This window comes from Parus major, chromosome 9 (genome assembly GCF_001522545.3).
Source record: "Parus major isolate Abel chromosome 9, Parus_major1.1, whole genome shotgun sequence".
Taxonomy (NCBI): Eukaryota; Metazoa; Chordata; class Aves; order Passeriformes; family Paridae; genus Parus; species Parus major.
The window spans coordinates 16,612,709-16,632,719 of record NC_031778.1 but is presented as its reverse complement, the minus strand read 5'-3'; the positions used below and the strand labels follow the sequence as shown (position 1 = coordinate 16,632,719).

At 59.7% G+C, this 20,011-nt stretch overlaps 2 protein-coding genes and 2 non-coding genes across 10 annotated transcripts in view; all 4 read right to left on the bottom strand.

Moving 5' to 3' along the window:
• FAM131A (family with sequence similarity 131 member A) overlaps positions 1-867 on the bottom strand; it is a 6,111-nt gene extending 5,244 nt beyond the window's left edge. Inside the window, exon 1 of the mRNA XM_015637049.2 lies at positions 510-867. Coding sequence (XP_015492535.1) covers positions 510-540 — 31 coding nt within the window. The 5' untranslated portion in view covers positions 541-867. The remainder of the gene's footprint in view (positions 1-509) is intronic.
• Positions 868-2,270: 1,403 nt separating this feature from the next.
• On the bottom strand, positions 2,271-19,660 carry EIF4G1 (eukaryotic translation initiation factor 4 gamma 1). 7 transcript variants are annotated; one of them, XM_015638152.3, is made up of 34 exons: positions 19,482-19,660; positions 18,107-18,215; positions 17,923-18,009; positions 17,590-17,622; positions 16,978-16,998; positions 16,269-16,442; positions 15,817-15,916; positions 13,963-14,075; positions 12,826-12,918; positions 12,679-12,745; positions 11,437-12,318; positions 10,382-10,470; positions 9,996-10,182; positions 9,489-9,622; positions 9,094-9,231; positions 8,729-8,902; positions 8,452-8,649; positions 8,049-8,195; positions 7,718-7,954; positions 7,537-7,641; positions 6,953-7,106; positions 6,747-6,844; positions 6,541-6,643; positions 6,321-6,411; positions 5,444-5,700; positions 5,236-5,351; positions 4,897-5,069; positions 4,637-4,762; positions 4,472-4,553; positions 4,147-4,245; positions 3,900-4,034; positions 3,730-3,811; positions 3,513-3,653; positions 2,271-3,399 (listed from the first exon to the last, which is right to left on the bottom strand). In XM_015638152.3, exons 2-34 carry the CDS (start codon positions 18,179-18,181, stop codon positions 3,218-3,220), a joined length of 4,893 nt encoding a protein of 1,630 aa, XP_015493638.1. In that variant the 5' UTR covers positions 18,182-18,215; positions 19,482-19,660; the 3' UTR covers positions 2,271-3,217. The 7 variants fall into 7 exon arrangements, with proteins under 7 accessions (XP_015493638.1, XP_015493640.1, XP_015493637.1 ...); XM_015638154.3 differs by having other exon boundaries at positions 6,321-6,423; positions 9,094-9,213; positions 19,482-19,658; XM_015638151.3 differs by having other exon boundaries at positions 6,321-6,423; positions 19,482-19,657.
• On the bottom strand, positions 8,977-9,051 carry LOC117244899. The gene has a single exon (XR_004498825.1). It is a non-coding gene; the product is annotated as a small nucleolar RNA SNORD66 (small nucleolar RNA).
• LOC117244898 lies at positions 10,260-10,336 on the bottom strand. The gene has a single exon (XR_004498824.1). It is a non-coding gene; the product is annotated as a small nucleolar RNA SNORD66 (small nucleolar RNA).
• Positions 19,661-20,011: the final 351 nt, after the last annotated feature.

Sequence of the window (20,011 nt, the reverse complement as noted above, 5' to 3'; positions counted from 1 at the left end):
CAGAGCTGCAGTCCAACCACTCCAATCGCCCCAGCCTCTACACATCCACACCCCCCATATCTCCTTGCACTCCCTGGGTCACCCAGCTGCTCCGGAGCAGCAGTCCCAGCTTCCAAACCCCCACCCATCTATAGCCCCCATCACCCTTTATGTACCAAAGTCCTCCAGAGCCCTCAAGCATTCTGTATACATAACGCACTTAGATACCCCAATTCTGTGTACCCCCCCACCTCCATAATTCCCTACCCTACAGCCCTCACAGCCTCCCAATCCCCATGCGCCATCGCTCCATTCCCTGGATCCCCCTCAGCTCCCTGCTCTTCACCTTCCCATATCCCCCAGCCTCCGTAGCCCCCCACGGCCCCATCGTACCACCTGCAGCCCCTCGGCCGCCCCCAGCAGCCCCCGCACACCCCCTTCCCCATCCTCAAGTTCCCTTAACACTCTCCATACCCTAGGACCCCCTACTCCCCCAAGTCCCCGGTCCCATCCCGGTGCCGCTCACCCACCGATGGTGGTTTTGGAGCCGATGCAGCCCATGCTCCCGGGGGGGCCCCGGTGCGGGCACTACCGCCGGCTCCGCGCCGCCCACATCGCCCCCCGGCCGCATGGGCGGCCCCGGACAGCGCCCGTGCCCCGCCGGAGCCGCTGCCGAGCCGGGCCGGGCCGCGGTACCGAAGCCCCCAGCAGCACCGGAGCCGCCAGCGGTGCCTGCGCCGGGCCGGGAGCAGCACGTCCAGAGACGTCACTGCTGGGGGAGGAAGAGGAGGGAGAGGGGGAGGCGGGAAGAAGAGGAGGAGGAAAAGGAGGAGAATGTGCGGGAGGAAGGCTGAGAAAGGGAAGTCGGAGGGGGAAGAAGGATGAGGGAGAGGGAGGAAGGGGAGAACGGGGGAGAGGGAGGCCGGGAGGAAGAGGAGGAAGGGGAGATGAGGAGAGAATGGAAGGGGGGATGAAGGCAGCCGGGGAGGATGAAGGAAGAGGGGGGCTGAAGGAAGAGGAAGAGGGGGATGGAGGAAGAGGAGGGGGCGCGGAGAGGAGGAGGATGGACGGAGGAAGAGGAGGGGGCTGAGGAGGAGGGGAAGAAGGCCGGCCACCGCGGAGAGCGCCGTGCCAGCACCGCGGACAGCGCCGCCCCGCCCGGCCCCGGTACACCCCCCGGGGGGGGGACAAGGGCTAGGACCCTGCAGAAACAGGGCACCCCTCAACCCCAGACCTGCCTGCCCCTACCCGCCCCCGAGGGTCTGGTGGAGCGGGAAGGAGCACTCAGCCTCTGGAACAGCCTCCCAGCCCCGTGGAGCTGGGATGGGGACAGGTGGGTGCAGGCTTTGGAGCATCACGTCTGACACAACGGCCCCTGCCGGAGATCCAGGCCAGCGCTGATGGCCAGGCTGATGGGTCAACCCGTGTTCATTCCGAAATCTACTGATGGCAATTAGTGCTGTGGTACCTTTCCCCTGGCACAGGAGGGCACTGCTGCCGTGCCACCCTCTCTGGCCCCTGGGAAGCAGGTTACCCAAACAGCTCAAAGGGTCTCCCTCCCTCCTTACTCATTCCCAGTCATGGGGAGTTCCTGCCCAGTCTCCATCCCGAGGCCTTTCGCTGCCAACTGTTTCCCAGCATTAGTGATGCCAGGGCTGCAGCTCAGACAGATCAGCCTCTAATCTGGGGAACAGCCTCCGGTTAATTACTCTGTACCCTCTGGGCCACGGCCAGGGTGACTCAGCAAGAGGCAGCCCAAGGAAGCAAAGACCAACCTCCAGCCCCAAGGGGGACCAGCCTCTGTCCCCAGCAGGGATATCCCACAGGGGAACCCCTGCAGGAGCCAGCTGTGCCCCATCTCCACTCCAACTGCAAGACAAGGCCAGGAGGGGGCTGATGGAAAAATGCCCTCCCACACTGGAAGGTGTAGGGGGAACCTGGCACACATCTCCCATCTCCTCCCTGAGGAGACCATGGTGGTTCCACTACTCATGACTGTGGGAAAAGGGACAACTGGGGACATCAGGGCTCTGCTCCACAGTGGGAAGGGCTGTCTGTTCCACCTCCAAAGACCCTGTGCCAGGTAGTGCCAGCAAGAGGAGTCCAGGGGGCCTGGCTCCAGGCACATCCAACCCCTTTGCCACCCTTCCAGCCCTGGAGTGGGGGGTACCTACCTGCCTTGCAGTGACAGGGGAGACTGGTCCTTGCCCATGCTCAAGGCTGGCACCCCCACACCAGCCCAGGCACAAGGGACATGGGAGGGTGGGGCGGCAACAGCGGCACACGGGGCATTATTTAGCAATGTTCTTTTATTTCCAGTTTTAAGGTGAAAAGATGCCTTTAAATCTTCAATTAAATACTCCATAAAGAAAAAAAAAAAAAGAAAAAAAAATTATTTACAAATTCACGTGACCAGTAATTGAATCCTTGTTTTAATAATTACACATGCGGCTCGTCACATCCGGCGCTCTATAAATACAGGGGACGCGGATGAGGGGGCCGCCCTGTCACTTGCCCAATTGTGGCCTTAAACGTTTGGGAAGAGGATGGGGGCTTTTGGGGTCATGAAGGGGACTCAGCCTGGCCCAGAGAGGAGGGGCCACCCCCCCTCCTCCCCGGCACCCTCCCCAGGTGTCAGAGCAGGAGCTGGGGGGGGGAATGATTTATATTTAAAATTTAAAAACCATACAGGGGAGTGGGTCCAGGCAGTGATGGAGGAATAGAGAGAGGACAGGGGAGGGGGAGAAATCACGCTCCTGTCCCCAAACCAAATTTAATAAGTTTATATATATATAATCTCTCTATATTTCATCAAGAAGGGGAGAGGAGAAAGAAGGAGGGAGAAGAGGGGAGAGTTATGTCCCCATCCCATCCCCCCCTCTCCATGACATGAATCCAGGGGTGCTCTGCCCCACTCCCAGAGACCCGGTGTGCCTGCGCTGGGAGGGGGGCGAAGAGGGTCCCCAAGGGGACCCATGGCAGCCACCGCCTCAGTCAGCATCTGTTTATTATCATCATGACAAACTCATACAGGCCTTACAAACAGAACCAGGGCAGAGGAAGAAGAGAGAGGAGAACTGAAAAAAAGAGAGAGAGGGGCTGCAAGGGGCACAGCAGGTCCCTCTACCCTGGCATCAGCAAGTCCATGGGGGCCAGGGATGGGAAGGGATGGAGTCACTCCCTAGGGTGCCCCCGCTCTCTCTCCCCTCTTCCTCCTCCTCCTCCTCCTCATAGCTGCTCAGTTGTTGTCCGACTCATCCTCAGCTTCCCGGAGCCAGGTGAAAAAGGCTGTCACCGATTTGAGAGCCACCCCTTTGCCCTGCTGCTCGGCTGGGTCCTTGCTGGACTCCCACTTGTAGAAAGCCTCCTCCTTGATGACGTCCTCATCGTAGAGGGCATCAAAGAACATCCGCAGCAGGTCTGGGTTGGGGGGACAAAGGGGAATCTGCTATCCTCCAGGCACCAGCCACCCTGCTGGGGTGCGGACACATTTGCCACCTCCTCCTCAACCCACCCACACCCACGATACTCACTGGGAGGCTGGTCCAACTTCACCACCAAGGCTTGCAGAGCATAGAGTGCCTGGAGCTCCTTCTGCTCATCGCGCAGGTATTTCTGGAGCAGCTTGGCTTGGTTGCGGATGACCATGGCATCCACGCGGTACGGGTTCTCAACTGCAATGGACAGGGTGTGAGAGGGGCACTGTAGGCAGGGGAACCCCCACTGCTCCCACCTCGCCCTGGTACTCACAGACAATGGCCAAGTGGCACACAGACGTCATCAGGGCCCTGATAAACGTGTTGGACGAGACCTGCTGCTCACTCAGGTTGGCCTGGAGAGGGGAGGGTAAAGGAGTGTGAGCTGGAGACTGAGCCAGCAGGGAGCATCCAGACACTCAGGCATTGTGCCCCCACCCTCACCTCAATCCAGTCATATATTCTTTGGTTGTTCGGGTTCTCCTTCAGCAGTTTGTCTATTTGCTTGCACAGCTCCTCAGAGGTCAGCTCCTTTCGGCTTGGCATGTCTGAGCTGTCCCCCATTGTGTACTCCAATTTCTGGGGAAGCAGGCAGAGAGCTCTTGAAGGCAGCACAGCGGAGCGCCCCTCCTACCCTGCCCAAGGTCTGCCCACAGCCCACCTTTGCCCCTCGCTGCCACCAAGACCCCACCTGCTCTGTGACAAATTTGTTGACATCCTGGTCCTCAGGCAGGAATTCCTTCCAGCTCAGGCCTCCATCCCGCCACAGCTTTCCTGCTGTCTTCTGGCCCTGAGGGACAGACAGTTGTTATCAGCACGCCATGCCCTCCATTGCCAGGGAGGAAGATACAGTGGTTTGGCCATGCCAGCCCCATGACCCAGACACTGAAAGGGATGCCCCTCACCATCCTCTCTGGTGGCAGGGGCGTTCAATCCCCACATGCCCACTTGGCCCACAGGCAGGATGCCAGTCCTTGAGACAGCAGCCAGCAACCACACAAGCCCCATGCACTTACCATGCCCTTGCACAACAAGCCCAGCACCTCAACCAGCAGTGTGGTGGCTTTCCCAATGGGCACCAGGGGCTTTGTGATCTCCCTGTGGGGCACAAGAGACCTGGGTGAGCTACCTGCCCCCGGGAGGCCCCCCGTGCCACCCCTGCTGAGGAGCACAGCCCTCACCTGAACAGCTCCTCCATGGGGATGCCTTCCTCTTGCAGGATGGGGGTGATGAGCTCAGCCAAGTACAGCCAGATGTGTGGGATGTCAATCTCCATGTCCTCCGCAATCTCCAAGATCTCCCGCAGCCTGAAGAGCAGAGGGAGCTGTTGGGATCCAGTAGTCCCCATACCCTTGGCTAGGAGGGACTTTCAGGATGTCTCAGTGTTGAATCCTACCCAAGGCAGGGCCAAATTCAAAGCCAGGCTGCCCCAGCCCCTCACCCTTTGTAATACTGCTCCTTGGAGAGCGTGCCTGCCTTCACCAGCTGGCAGAGCAGGGCTCCCATGTGCTCACGGGAGATGGTGCTCCTCTCCAGCGTGGACTCGATGCCATTTTGCACAAAGATGTAGAGCGAGGAGGGGCTGCCCAGCTCCTGCACACACTGCAGGGCCTCCTGCAGGGAAAAGAGGGGTCAGTACTGCCCTACAGCCAGCTCTGGCTCCCCCATCCAGGCACCACCAGAACCCTGCCCAACAGCGCTACCACACGGGGGGACGCATATGGCATGTCAGGGGAACATGTATGGTGTGTTAGGGTGCTTGGCCACTCCCTTCTCCCACCTTCATGTCATTGATGTGAAGGTACTCCTCTATGATCGCCTTGGATTTCTTCTCCAGTTCCTCTTCTGACAGTACAGGCTTGGTGGATGTTGCAGGAGGGGTTGGCTCTTGTTTAACTGCAACAAAAGAGCAAGGATCAGGCATCACCTGGAACAGGCAGAGCTGCAGGTGCAGCCAGGCCCTGGGATATCGCTCCTCCCCAGCTCACTGGTCTCTCGGCTCCGGTCCCGTTCCTCCGTCATGCTCGCAGCCTTGCGCACGGCCTCGGGGCCTCCCTGCTTCTCCCGTTCTCGGCTCCTGTCCTCTGTCTCTTTGCTGAAGCTCCTCTTGGTGAGGGCAGACCTGTTCCTGTCTGCTCTCTCCCCCCGGTCAGGACGCTCTAGACGGTCACTGCCCTTCTCTGAACGTGACTCCCGGTCCCCTCTGTCTCCAGCCTTCTCTGACCTGTCACGGCTGGAGCTGCTCCTGGGTGAGAGGAAGATGTACACAGTGTGAAGAGCCCATCATCACCCTCCCCGACCCCAGACTGTAGAACTCTGTAAGGTGAGGCTGTGCCACTCCAATCCCCACCTCTTTTAGCACTTGACCATTCTTGGAGGAAAACTTTCTGTATTTCTCCCCCACTCCAACTCATACGCTTTTCCTTTTATTCTGCTCCTTAGCATGGCTGAGCAGTGCCTGCCTTTGTCCTACCCACACCTTCCTTCTGATGCAAAAGCCTCCCTTTGTTTTCCTCTGCTCCTGAACAAATCCAAACTCCAGCCCTCTTGGGGTTCCTCACAGTCCAACTCTCTTTGGGGAACTCATACTCCCACCCATTAATGTCTATCCAAGGATCCCCAGGCCAGACCAAGCACCCAGGGGTAGCCACCCAAGTGCCAAACAGTAGGGAGGGCACTCAGGGTGAGGTCAATCTTCCTTGCCACAAAGATTCACCACTGACTCAGCTCCCTCAAGGCCCCATCTTGCCACAGGGCAAATCTAGATACTGTAACTTGCCTATACCCTGATCAATAACAAGCCTGAATCAGGGGCTCTCCCTCACCCCCACACACCCATCTACCAAGGCAGGGCTGGCCCCTCACCTCTGCACCACACGGCGGGACTCTGGGCTCTCGGCAGGCATTGACTGCTGGAGCGCTGAGAAGCGGTTCAAGGTGCTTGTGGCTGGTCGCCCTGAATCAGATGCTGGGCGTGAAAAGAGGGAAGTCTCAGAGTTTGGCAACTCCCTGGTCGAGGAACTGCCAGGGGAAGGATCACCTCCCACTCTGTCCCACAGCACCCAGCTAGACCCATACTGCCTACCTGAATCTGTGGGCTTCGCGCCAGACCCTCCGCTGCTGCCTTTGCCCCAGCTCAGCCGCCCACCCGGTGCAAAGAGCTGGTTATTGGAGTCGATGGATCCAGGCTGCAGGTGGAGACAGACAGTCAGACCTGATCCCCACACCAAGGCAGGATCTAGGCCAGGCAGCCTGCTTGGCTGCCACACCCACACCCCCAGCCTCACTCACCTTGGTGATCTTCGTTAGCCGGCTGGTGTCGATGGGCCGGTTGCCCTTGCTGATGGGCACTGTGTTCCAGCCATCATCTGCAACCAGGCTACTGCGTCCTGAGCACAAGAGGGACAGTCATAAGGTGGAAACCAGCCTTGAGCAGAGTCCAGCAGGAGCAACCCACCCCTGGCAAACTCAAGTGCCCCCAAGCCCCAGGCACTCACCACCGGAGGATGGCCCAGGGGGTCCTCTCCTCTTGTCCTTTGACATGAGCTGCTGCACTTTGATGTGTTCCCGATGCTCCTCCATCTCTGCTTCCTTGTGGATCTGATCGATGGTTTTGGGGCCCTGGTCTCCTCGCCGCGGCACCCAGCTACTCTGCAGAGGGCAGGGAAGGAGGGAAGAGGGAACTGAGATGGCTGGAAGATGGAGGGAAAGGCATTCCCCCTTCCCAGCCATCCCACTCTCAAAGTCTCAGGTTCATCTTCTGTCTCAGCCATCATTGCTCTCTATGTGTTGTGGCAGCTTTTGGCACAAAAAGGCTCAGTTTCCAGAGCCCTCCTGCATTAAACAGCTGCCAGTTACTGTGTGCCCACTACCACTACCATGATAACCAAGGCCAAGGGCTAGCATGGTGTCTCTGGGGCTGGCCACAGCTCACATACCCACCTCTCCCCTAGAGGGGACACAAGGATTGCTGGAACAATAGGCCATACATAACAATACATAGGATATAGGCAGGCAGCTCGAAGGGACCAAGCAGCGGATGGAAGACAGTCCCCAGGCAACTGCATTCCATGAACCTTACCCGTCTTAGGTCAATCACATCCTGCAGCATGAAACGGATTCGTGATGATGTCTTTTTCTCTTTGATGATCTTTTCCATCTGATTGAAGTACTGGTCCATCCTGGGCTATAGAGGGACAGAACCATGGTAACATTCCTCCCAAAGGCAAGGGAAGGGCAAGGTAAGGCAGGGCAAGGAGTACCTTGGCTTTCTCGAAGTCCAAGTCCTTGCCGATAGTCGTAAGCAGGCGGCAAAGGCACTCAAGAGACTCCTCATCATGGTTTTTGAGCAGCTTCACCACACAGTCATGCATAATGGCCTCTGTCAACATCTTGAGTTTGAAGAGCTCTCCAATGAACTTGATGTTGCCCAGGGATCGTCGTCGGGCCTTGTCCCGCGCCTCCTCCAGCTCATCTTTCATACGCGCCTTCTCCTCAGGCTGCACGAAAAGCCCGGCAGGCCAGTTCAGTGTCCAGAGCCAGCCCAAGGACACCCACACCAGCCCTCAGCCACAGACCCTGACCCCAACTCACAGCACTGGCATCATCCATCTCCTTCTGCCGTTTCTCAAAGATCTCATCATCATCCTTGTCCTTCTCAAACTCCTTCTGGCAGCGGTTAAGCAGCAGCTTGCGGAAGTTCACAGTCACTGTGGGCTTGTCTGTTGTGGGCACTTTAAGCTGCAGGGAGAGGTACAACCCAGAGAAGGGGTATGAGTTGTGTCTCCCCCAAAAGCTGGCCAACACTAAGGTGGTGCTTTCAAATCAAAGAAAAGACACAACACTGTGATGCTCTGCTGAGACTGAACTTGGTCCTCCATCCACACACCCCAGTTTCTCCACTCCATATAGAAGGACCTGCACACTACTAAGGTCAGCTTGATATGGCCAAAAAAACCTTGCCCACTCAGCAGGAGACTGCCCAGCTTCTGCTCACCCCCATAAGGCAACGGCACATGTTAGCATAGGCAACAGAGAAGTTTGGCTCCGAGATGGCCTTCTCGAAGACGAGGTCGATGACACCCTTGAGCCGCTCCTCCGTGTCGATGGACAACTCCATCACCTGCTTCATTAGTTGCTGGAACATCTGGGGCGTCAGCTTGTTGAGGATGCTGCGGACACGGCGGAGCAGTTCCTGCAAGGGCAACAATGTCAGCAAGAGCTGGGCAGCCTTCCCCCAGGCCCTCTGACTGCCTGCCCACCACAGCTCCCACCTGTGTCTTGATATTCTCAGGATCCTCCTCCTCGGAAGCACGTTTGCTGCTGGGTTTCCAGGCCTTCTCGGCCTTGTTCAGCTTGACATCCTCATTGAGGGACACAGTAGCAATGATTTTGCGGGGCTCCTTCCTCTGGCTCTGCTGGGAGCGGCGGGGACCCAACCCTGAAGGCTGACACACAGAGAAGAAACTCAGCTCTCTGCTCTGGGACCATGTGAGCTGGCTCCCAGAAGATCCCAGTCCGCCTACTCAGATCCTCAACTCCATCAAAGACATCAGTGGCCCAGACACAGCGGCTCAAAAGCTTGATCATCACAGAGAGGCAGAGCAGGATGGCAGGAATGAAGCGAGGACACACTCACCAGGCCCCGGTTGCCCATGACAGGCCGGCCAAGGTTGGCGAAGGAGGGGGTGAAGTCAGGGCTGCAGTTCATGCCACTGAGGCGGATGGGGTCGATTGCCCGCAGTGGGGTCTTGTTGGCCTGTGAAGGTACACACGGCTGAGGATGCCCGGGGGCAGAGGAGCGGGACGGATCCATCCCCCAGCCTCAGCGCCGGGACAAGGAACTGGAAAAAAGGCCCCAGAGGTGCCCCCCCCCACATCCATCAAACCCAGGCTCAAGGGTCATTGCAGATGCTGCAACAGGACCCTGAGCACAAAATTAAGTCCCTGCCCCACCTTCACATGGCAAAAAAAGGAGCCTGACCCCCACCCAAGCACCACCCACAATTCCCCAGTTTCCAGGGCCGCACCGACCTTGTCCAGCACCACATCTGTAATCTGTGGCAGCCCCTCAGGTTTCTGCATGCTGGCAAAGATGAACTGGAAGCCCAGCAGGAACTCCCGGTCGTATCGCTTCTTCTCCTCAGGGTTCAGTGGCTTCCATTGCTCTGCAGTGGAGGGCAAGAGGGAGACTGATACAGTCTGTCCCATATTCTCCACCCTGAGCTATGGTGGGTCTGGGTCCACACAGGGACAAGCGAGGTGGGATGTAGACAACCACAGAACTGCCCCAGCCTGGTATACCATGAGCATAACCATGCATGCTTAGAAAACCTGATGCCACCAGCTCCCTGCCTCCTGCCAGGACCCTTGTGCTGGGAATTCTGTTCCTCACCCCATGCCAAGCTTGAGGACAAGATGGGAGGAGAATGTGAAATTCAGGACTGTGGGACCATGCCACCCACACCTTCCCCACTCTCCCCACTGCTGGGTCCAGAGTTGGTGGCTGCCAGCAGAGCACTGTGCCCAGGCACAGCTCACCTTCCTTGTAGCCGTACTTCTGGCCAGCAGCCTTGCCCTTCTCTGGGGCCAACTTGTCTTCCTTCTCCTCCCACGTCTCTTCTGACTCTTCCTGTGGACGGGCAGGAGCCACATCCTCTGCTTCACTGGCAGGGGCAGATACAGGGGGCTTGTTCTCCGCCTCCGAGGCACTATCACCAGTCTGAGACTGCATCGGGGGACAGGGACAGCAGTCACCCATGAGCCTGGTCCTGTCCCCTTCACCCCACACCTCAGTGTCCACCCCACCTCAGATCCTCATTACCATCACAGAGCATCAGTGGCCCAGACACGATGGCACAAAGCAGAGTTCATCACAGGAGCAGATGGGACACTGGGTGATCCCCAGACACCCCTGGGACACTCACCTCTTTAAAGGCATCCAGCAAATCACCTACTGCCTCCTTCTTGTTCAGCTCCTTCATCCTTCGTTTCTTCTTTGGCACCGACATGGCGACTGGGAGGAGAGGCAGGAAGGTGAAAGACAGGAACCCTCCCAGTCCCCAGTACCCTGACACCAGCTATGCGATCACCAGCAAGGCCCCAGTAAAACCAGGCGAGCTTCAAGATGGAGCCACAGGGATGTGGTCCTGCCACCATATCACAGCCCCCATCCCCAAACACACCCCAGTTTACCATGTGCCTCATCAAAGCCTCCCATCCACACCACTACCCTAGTGCATGCTCCCCATCCTGTCAGAGGATCCCTGAACACACCCACACTGCTCTTACAGGGACAATCCCATACAAATCTGTTCCCATACACACTCCCCTCCCTGGCACCCCATACACCAGCCCATACAGATATGTGAAGTTAGATGTATCTAACTTCAGGCTGCCCTCCTACAGCACCCCTGTATCCCTGCCCAAGGCACTCTACATAAACACATCCTATGAACTTATCTTCCCTGTCACTCCTATGTAACTCCAACACTCCTATGCAGGAGTGCTAAAAATAAAAAGAAAAACCCCAACACATCCCAAGGGCACCCCACTTTCCTCAAGCACCCCTGTATACTTGCATACCCCTACACAGCATGTCATACAACTTCCCTGCCAATCCTCCACCTCCCAGTGCCCTCAAGGACTGCAGACAATCCTCAGATACAACCCTGATACACCCACCCTACATCCCAGTGTAAGGCATCATGTAAAATGCACTTCCATTCTCCGTGACACACACACAGCCCTCTATACCCACCCCATACACCTCCACACAGACACACTCTCCAGACATCTCCCTGATCCCACATCAACAGGCACCTTGTCCCTCTCAGCATCCCATACCTATACATCCTGTATCCCTAACCACATCCCCCTCTCCAACACCCTCCCTGTACCTCATGCCTAGCATCACACCCATCTGATGCCCCCCATCACCCAACACCCACCCTGGGGCACTCTACAGCCCAGCATTCCCAACCTTGCGCGGTCGCCTCCGAGATCTGCGAGGGGGCAGGGGCTGGGCTCAAGCTTCGCTCCTGGGTCTCACCAGGGCCTTCACTCTCCTCCTCCTCCTCCTCTGCAGGTGGGGAGGCAGGGGTGCCAGGCTGGGCTGGCTCTTCAGGCTCTGAGATGGGGCTGACATCCGACTCAGGCTGCTCCTCACTTGGCTCCACTTTGCTGGTGCCCTCCACCCCATTGGGTAGGGGCAGCTCTTCAGGCTGGGCAATGGGGGAGTCCAGGCTGGGCACAGGCTCCGGCTCAGAGACCGGCACTGGCTGGCACACAGGTGCCTCAGGGACCGTCTCAGGCATCTCCTCCAAAACCCCATTGGCCTCAGCAGTGGGCTTGGGGCAGGGCTCTTCCCGGGGCGGTGGGGGGCTGGGGGAGGCAGGTTTGGCGGGCGCTTCAGGGGCCTGTGGTACAACAGGTGGCGGCGATGGCGCAGCCGGCACCAGGGGCACGGCTGGCATCGAGGGAACAACGGGCACCGGCGGCACCTCTGGGGGAACAGGCTCCTGTGGGGTGGGCTCCGGGAGGGGAATAGCAACCTCCTCTTCCTCTTCCTCCTCCTCCTCCGCAGCCACCGTGTCCATGTTGGGCGCGGGCACAAGGGGCAACTCCGCAGCCCCTGGCACTGTAGTGATGGCGCTTAACGTCTTTTGCGGGTCAGGTGGCGCCTCGCCCTGCTCCGCTTTTGTGTCCGTGTCCACGGGAGGCTCCATTGGCACCAGCGTCACAGGTGAGAGCACCACGGGCTCCACCTCAGGGATCAGGGGAGGGGGAGGCGACGGGGATGCCGATTTGCTGGGCTCCAGGGAGACGGGCTTGCTCACCACCAGCGCAGGCTTCGGGCGGTCATCTGAAAAGTGGATGGCATTAATGGATGGCTCTCTGATCCCCTGCTCATCCCACATTCTTCCCCAGATCCCTCTATCTCCAGGAGAGAGAGGGACAGATTTGCCAAGCCACATCACAAATGGGTGATGGGGACAATGGGGCCCAGGGGACAGATGAGGTGAGTATGCAGCCCCCATAATCATTCCTGGATCCATGAAGGGGACACAGGTCACCAGATATACAAGGATGGCCTCTGACCACACAAGCCTCAGGAGAACCAAGAAACAGTGGAGCTGGCATTTCAGATGCTGCAGTGCCAATACCAGGGAACCTTGCTGCAGCCACACCAGCTGGCACACCCAGTCCTGGCAGGGGCACTTACCAGGCCGGACAATAACTGCTACATGGGGGGTCTCTCCATTGGCCTGGGGCTCCAAACCGCTTCCAGCCTGAGGGGGAAAAGAGAGAGTTGAACAGGGCCATGTGCACTTCCCTCTGTACCAGCTGGGAAGTCAGAGGGTCCACTTACCTGTGGAGGGGTGGGGGTGGATGAGGTCCTTGCTCCAGACATAATTTCTTCTGTTATGTCTTTGCCGCCTTGGTTGGGGTCTCGTATTCGGATCTGTCCAAGAATCAGAGCAGAGTGGGGAAGCTGTTGGCAGGGTGCAGGACACAACACATGGGCCACCCTCTTTTCCTAAGCCAAACACCCCCAGGACACCCTCCTCCAAAGGGAAAAGGGAGGTTCATTCACTGCAGTGCCTGTCCCGGCCACACACAGTTTGCGGACCAGTGGGTACCACATCCTCTCCCCACAGGGCATGATGTCCCACAAGACACTGGCCACTTCCAGTGCCTTGCAAGCCATCTCAACAGGCAGCTAAAGCCAGCAGGTCCCCAGGCCAGTGCCCATCTCCAGAAGTCAGGGGACCCCAAGGCATCACTGTGCTGGCACAGGGGCTGGAAGGACCACCCCCCTCATTTTGGGGACAATACAGGGGACTAGCCTCAGCATACAGAAACTGCAGTGAGCTCTACGTACACCCTATATGCCCACAGCCTCACCTGCACCATGTCTGCCCATGAGTGCAGCAGAAGCTACAGGGCACCCCGCTGTGGGGTGACCAGAGGGGTACATGTGGGTATGGCTGGAACTACAGTGCAGGGCAAAGTGCAGCCAGGAGTCTTGTCCTCTCTACCTTCTGCTCCCAGAACACCAAGTGCAGAGCTCAAACCCACCACTGATGAGGAAATGCCAGCACCCCACTTCCCAGTGGCAACCCCTGCCCCCCGGCACGGGGCCATGCCGGCAGCCAGCCGGTTCCCTGCTATAAATAGGCCCCATGCGAGGCCTCTGAGCACCGGCATCTCCGGGAGCAGACGGCAGTTGGCAGCCGCGGCACCCCCGCCCTCCCGGGAGCCATGACTCAGCACAATGCTGCCCGCCGGGACGGCCAAGGTCGCCAGCACCCACCATGCACCCCAGTTCCCTTGCTAAGCTATCCAGCTTATGGGGACACAGCCCTGTGCCTTCTCCCTGGCATGCTGCACCACAACCCATCCCACACACCGACAGCACCTGGGGCTGACACCATCCCCCTCCTGCACCCGAGCACACCCTCCTGCACATGAGTACCCCCATGCCTGGAGGCAGATGGTTCCTTACCGTCTTGCGTTCTCGTTTTGGGGGGATCGGTGGTTGCTGGCTCACAATGACCTGGGCAGCAGGGACCCCTGCTGAGAACTGCTGCACCCCCTGTGCTGGGTAATATGCACCCGCTGAAGGAGAGGAGAGAGCGTCAGACCAGCCAATACAGATCCTCCAAGCCCGTCCTGAAGCCTCCCTGATCTCCCAAACACAGGGGTCTGTCAGGAGCCCGGAGAGCCCTTGCTGCTCTGCAGCGAACCCCCATCGCATCCGGCCTGGATTGTCCCAACCCGCCTGACAGGCCTGACTGAATTCCTTCCCTGTGAAGCAGAGAGCGTCCCCGCGCCACCCCCACGCCCAGCCAGGCCCTGCAGGCATCCACCGTGCCCACCAGCTCCACACCACCAAGAGCCCTGCCTGGACACTCGGCCATGTCAGGTACAGGCGTCCTGGCTCTGCAGGCAGCCGCCTTCCTGCCTGCGCCCTTATCTCCCCAGGGCCAACACCAGCCCAAGGGCGGCACCAGGAAGCCTCCATTCACACCCAGGCTGAGGGGCTCAGGCTTCCCATGCAGCCCAAGCCCCTGGCAAGCCCAGCCCAGAGGAAGGAGCTGTGCTGAGGGCCAGAGGCAGAGCTGGACCCCATCCAGGGCTGGCAGAGCCCTCAAGAGGTGCTCCATTCCTCCCAGGGCATCTGTGAGCATCACCCCAAAGCAGTGCCACAGGGATACCGGTGTTGGGACAGGCACAGCTGGGTCCTGACCCCCTCTGGCTCTAGCATTGTCCCTGCTGCACTGACCCTGGAAGTCAACCAAGGCGCTCTGGTGACTGCCTCATCCCTGAGTCAGGGACCCTCCCTTTGCTCAGGGGACACACAGGGACGTTGAATAGGCGTCACACATCAGGATGGGCTGGGCATGGGGGGAAGGAAGGAGACCCTGAGCTGCCTAGCCCTGAGGACCAGACAGGAGACCCAATCTGATTCATTTGTCAAGAGGCACACCATGCTGGGTCACCACACCAGCCCTGTAGGCAAGAGGTGAGCTGCTGCCAGCTTCCCCAGGAAGAGCCACAGCAGCCCCAAAGCAGAGACTGGTGGCATACCCATCCTGGAACCTCAGAGATACCCAGAGCATGTCCCAGAGCTGTGCCCAAAGGTGCAGCAGTGTCCTGGCACAAGCACAGGAGACAGCCACTGCCAGGGGCCACCTCCCTCCTCAGAGGAGCTGGCTGGGCCCTTAGACAAGAGGGAGGGAGGCCGGGCACGTACCTGGCTCAGGAGAAGCCCATCTCTGCCCCGGCTATGCTTTGCTGCTGTGCTGGGGCCAGGCCGGAGGCCTCGGCTCACATTTCTGTGTCTGCTGGGCCTCCCGGGACCAACCAAGCCTAAATATAGTCACAGCCCGGGTGGCCACATGCGAGGAGGGGGAAGGAGGAGGGGCTGCTCACATCACACTCCCAAGCACCGGGAGGGGGCAGGCTTAGAGTACCCCAGATCAGCTCCTGAGGAGCAGGAGCTGAGGGGGGTCAGCAAGCACTGAACTGCTCACCACCTTGACAGCAAGTGGGGGGGTAGCAGGGGATAAAGTCTGCCCCAGCCCTCCGCCAGCAGAGTTAAATATTAAACAGCCCCAATTTGGAAAAGGACTGGGATGAGTGGACTGTGAATGGACCAGTGGGACTTGACCAGCTTGCTGCTGGGCAACAAGCAACTGTCCCCCAAAACAGTCTGCAATGGAGTCACAGAGTCAGCCACAGTGAACTGTGTTCGGCTCAGTGGGATACACAGAGGCCAGAAGCAGGGAAGCAAAAAAACGGGGAAGTGCTGGGACTGAAAGAACACCAGGGAGTGGAGCAACCCCACTGTCTGTACCGTAAGTCCCGAACTCTGTGGGGCTGGCTCCAGGGTAAAAACTAGGGGCGCCAGGTTGGACCGGGTACTGTTGGGTCGGGACAACGTACGTGGAGCGACCCTGCAACGGGAGAGAAGAAGAAAAGTCAGTTATGTCCCCTGCAGGGCACGGATATACGCCCAAAACACTGATATAACCCCAAACCTGCCTGTAAACTAGTTGTACACCGGGGCAGTGAGCAGGACACAGGCAGAGTAGACATCAAGTGACTCGGGGAACTGTTGGGGAGGGGACCAGTACTGCCTGCTGCCTCTCTACAGAGCCAGAAGCACCCTGCTCAAATCAGTGGGTGCTCAGAATCTCAAGACCCCTTTCACCCTCCCAAAACAGACCTGGGCTCCAATCCCAGACAACACCTTCCACTGTTGCCCATCCCAACCCCCTCCCATAGAGCCCGAAGCATAGCCCTCACCTGTCCAGGAATGTAATAGGCTCCTTGGGAAGGTGTGTAGGATATCTGGGAGGGTATCATCATCACCTGGGAAGCAGCTGGATACACATGGGCAGGAGGGCCGGGCCGAGCCGTCGTGTTACTCTGCACGCGGGATGCACTGGCAGGAGGCTGTGCCCTGTTCTGGTAGAAATGCTTGGGGAGAGATGGGGCACAGCATCAGCAGAAGCTCCAGTACCTTCATCTGCCACTACCGCACACGGGGGGAGACACCAGCCCCCCCACTCTGCCGGGATGCAGCACAGCCTCGGCAGCCCCCAAGGCCACCCCCCACACCGGCACTATCCTGTCCCCACGCACCTGCGGGGCTGCCTGGGTCCACCCGACCCAGCTCATGCCCGGCACGGCCCCGGCCCAGCCCTCCCGGGGCCGGCAGCTCCAGCGCCCGGGGCCGGCCACGGCCGCACGCAGCTCAGCTCAGCGGCGGCGGGTCCCAGCGTGCTCTGCATCGGCTGCCGGCGCTCGCGGGGGATGCTGGGACCTGTAGTCCCGCCATGCCGGAGCCGGACAACATGTGGAGCTCCCTATTCCCACCCCGGCCAATGCCGTTCATCCCGACCCAGCTTGTCTGCTGGGCAAGAGCAGCCCTGGGAGCAGCAGCTCCAGCCCAGAGACTAGTGGGCAAGGAAGGGTCCGCGCACACACCCCCAGGGCAAGGAGAAAGTGTTACCTGAAGAGACCTGAATCCTCCCTGTTAGCAAGCGCACGCATACAGAGGGAAAAGGGGAAAGAGAGAGACAGGAGTTACTGGCACTGGGACAGGGATAGCAGAGAAAGGGACAAGAGGCCAGGGAGCCCTGTGCCCACATCCCAAATATACTGAGGTCCCCTGTAGGGACCTCCCAAGGAGCAGGATGGGTCTGATGAGCTCCAAGACAGCACAGCCAAGGATGTCACCAGATCTGTCCCCAGCAGCTCCTCCACACAAGAGGGCTGACGGAAGTCCAGAGACTTGCATGCCACTGCAGGGCCTTGGGAGACCAAGCAAAGCAGTGAGGAAGAGGAAGATGAGGAAGGGCACAGGCAGAAGCAACAGCCCGGGCCAGAGTTAGCACAGGCACAGCCACATGCTGCAGGCTTCATGCAAGGAGGAAACGGGGGAGACACTGCAGAGAAACCTACCCAAATTCGAGCAGGCATCCCACATTTTCCCCAGACCAGCCTGTCCCCAGATTCCAGGGCCCCCACACGCTCCCCAGCCCCTTCATGCCCAAGGTGGGTGTTTCTGTGCAGTGTCGAGGAAGGGTGTTCAGCATGCAGGGCAGGGGAAGCGGGTTAGTACCTGCTGGTGAATAGCCCGAGGCCCTGCTGGAAACTGAGAGAGGAGGAAAAGGGAGGTTTGGGGCAGGGGAGGAAGGAGAGAAGAGCAGTCACTCTGTGGGCATCCTCGTTGGAGGTGCCTGTCCCCCCACCCCAGGGCCAGGAGGTCCTCAGGTGGCAGTCGTAGTCCAGATCATGGGCTCATTCCCCCTTCACAGGCACACACCAGTCCCGAGGGGCACCACAATGCTCCTAACACCCCTGGGTTCTATGATGGTGTGGGCTATTCGGCCAGGAAGCAGAAAGCTGCTGGATACCCCTGATCACCCTCTCCAGCTCTGGGCAAAATCCTTACCTGGCGCGGCTGAGAAGGCGTATTCATTTGTGAGGTCGGTGCCGGGTTAAAAACCACAGGTGCCGTCTGACCAGGTGGGAACGTCGGCTGGAAGAAGGCAGGGAGGGAAAAAGATGGTACTGCTGCCCCTGGCACCAACTGGGGAGGCAAAGCTGGGTTCCCCAGCCCTGCGGGGGATGGTTACCTGCGGCAGTCCAGGAGAAGGGGCAGGGTGCGGGGCAGTCGGGGCTCCTCCTGTGGGCTGTGGAGCTTTGTTCATTTCATGGGGTTGTGCATAAGGATCCCCTCGCTATCTGTGGGAACAGGGATACTGGGCATAAGCTGGAGATGGCAGCACCCCAGGCATCTGTCCCCTATCCACATCAGCCCTGAAATTTGCAAATCTCCAGCCCCACAGCCCTTCAGTGTAAAGCCAGGCATCAGCCATGCCCCACAGACAGCATCCCACGAAGGCACAGACCCCCAGCCGACCCCTCCTGCCCCACTGGGAAAATGGGATAGGTACTGCCAAGTCACCCAGCCTCAACAAGTCCTCACACCCTTCAGAGCAGAGCCCCCCATCATGCCCCAAACCCCACCATGCCCACCAGCAGGACTGACCCACCCAAGGTGACCCCACAAAGACTGTCTGGGCTGTGCACAAAACGGGGCACCAGTGCCCATGATTTGCTGCCAGCACCTAGGCCACCACTAACTCCAGGGGGCTGGGTGGGCCGGCGGCACTCCGGCGTCAGCCGTGCCCAGCTCCACCCCGGCTGACCTACTAAGCGCTTCCCCTGGCCGGCCAAACCTGTTCCTGCTGGTGGCACCGGGTCCCCAGCATACACCACAAACGCCTACCAGGGAAGGCAGGGAGCAGCTCCCACGTCCCCCCGCGCCACCGACGCTCCTATCCACTGCCCTGGCCAAGAGAATCTACAGCCCCCCGCCACCGCCGGCACCCAGGCGGCCGGGACACCCTCCTGGCTGTCCCAGGAAGGACTTGGCAGCCGGTGCCGCTCTCCCCGCCCCAGTGCAAAGGCCGACGGGGCAGGAGAGAGGCGGTACCCCGCACGGTACAGGGGGTCCCCTGCACCCCATGGCACCCGACAAGCCCGTTGCCGGTCAGACACCCAAGGGAGCAGCCCTGGTGCCTCCTGTAATCTGACACCTGGACGCGTCAGCACTGCCGGCCCCCGGCCCCGCTGCGGGCACTGCCAGGCACGTCCCACCAACACTGGGAAATGGGGCACCCCAATTCCCCCAGGGCTGCACCTTGGTATGGGGGTGCCACAGGAACCACAACCGAGCCACAACCCCAGTGGACAGGGGTCCTACCAAGGTTTCGGGAGGTGGCAGGAGCTGGGTTGCACCCCGCAGTGCTCCCTCCGGGCCCCTTCTCACCGGGGACCCAGGCGCCTGGCACGAACAGCCCGCACCTGAGCCAGCTTAGCTAGGCCTTAAGACAAATCACCCCAAAACAGAGGGGGAGGATTCTTTCACAGGGGACAGGGACACCCGGGGACAGCCAGACCTGGTCTCCTCCGCCAGACACAACCGGGAGCGAGCAAGATACTCACCCCCCCGCGGGAAAAACCTGGGCCGGCTGAGCGGGCCTGCAGAGACCGTTCATCCGACTGACTGGGAGAGAGGAGGGAGGGGGGAGAGAGAGAGAGAAAAATCAAGCCGGGCCCCGCGGGGAAATACCGGCCCGACCCCGGTTTCGCACTGGCCCGGGTAGCCCAGCAGGACTGGAGAATGCGGGTTCCGTCCCGGGGGGACAACGGGGCATTGCCGCGGATGTTTGTAATCGGAGTCGCAGCCGCCTCTTGCGCCGGGAGCGGCCGGGCCGCGGCCTGTGCTGGGCCCGCCGACGGGGCGGGGGGTCCCTGCCCGGGGGGAGTCCGGGAAAGCCCAGCTCGGTCCGAGTGAGGGGCCGGGGGCCAGGAGCAGCAGTTTGGGGAGGAGAGAACGCACAGGGGAATGGGGGACAAGACGAGGATCAGCGACGGCGGGGCTGGGACAGGCCGCAGCGGTGGCCCAAGAGCGGCCGGCCCCGCCAGGCCCAAACGCGGCCTCGCCCCCAGGCCGAGGCGGCGGCCAAACCGGC

What these genes read in the sequence shown, in the direction of transcription:
- EIF4G1 (XM_015638151.3), bottom strand. Translation starts at nt 18,181, where the DNA reads ATGAACAAAGCTCCACAGCCCACAGGAGGAGCCCCGACTGCCCCGCAC. An exon ending in TCCCGCCGTGTGGTGCAGAG is followed by an intron (nt 5,701 to 6,320) that starts GTGAGGGGCCAG and finishes CCTCTCACCCAG; the next exon opens with GAGCAGCTCCAGCCGTGACA. An exon ending in GTGCCACTTGGCCATTGTCT is followed by an intron (nt 3,654 to 3,729) that starts GTGAGTACCAGG and finishes TGTCCATTGCAG; the next exon opens with TTGAGAACCCGTACCGCGTG.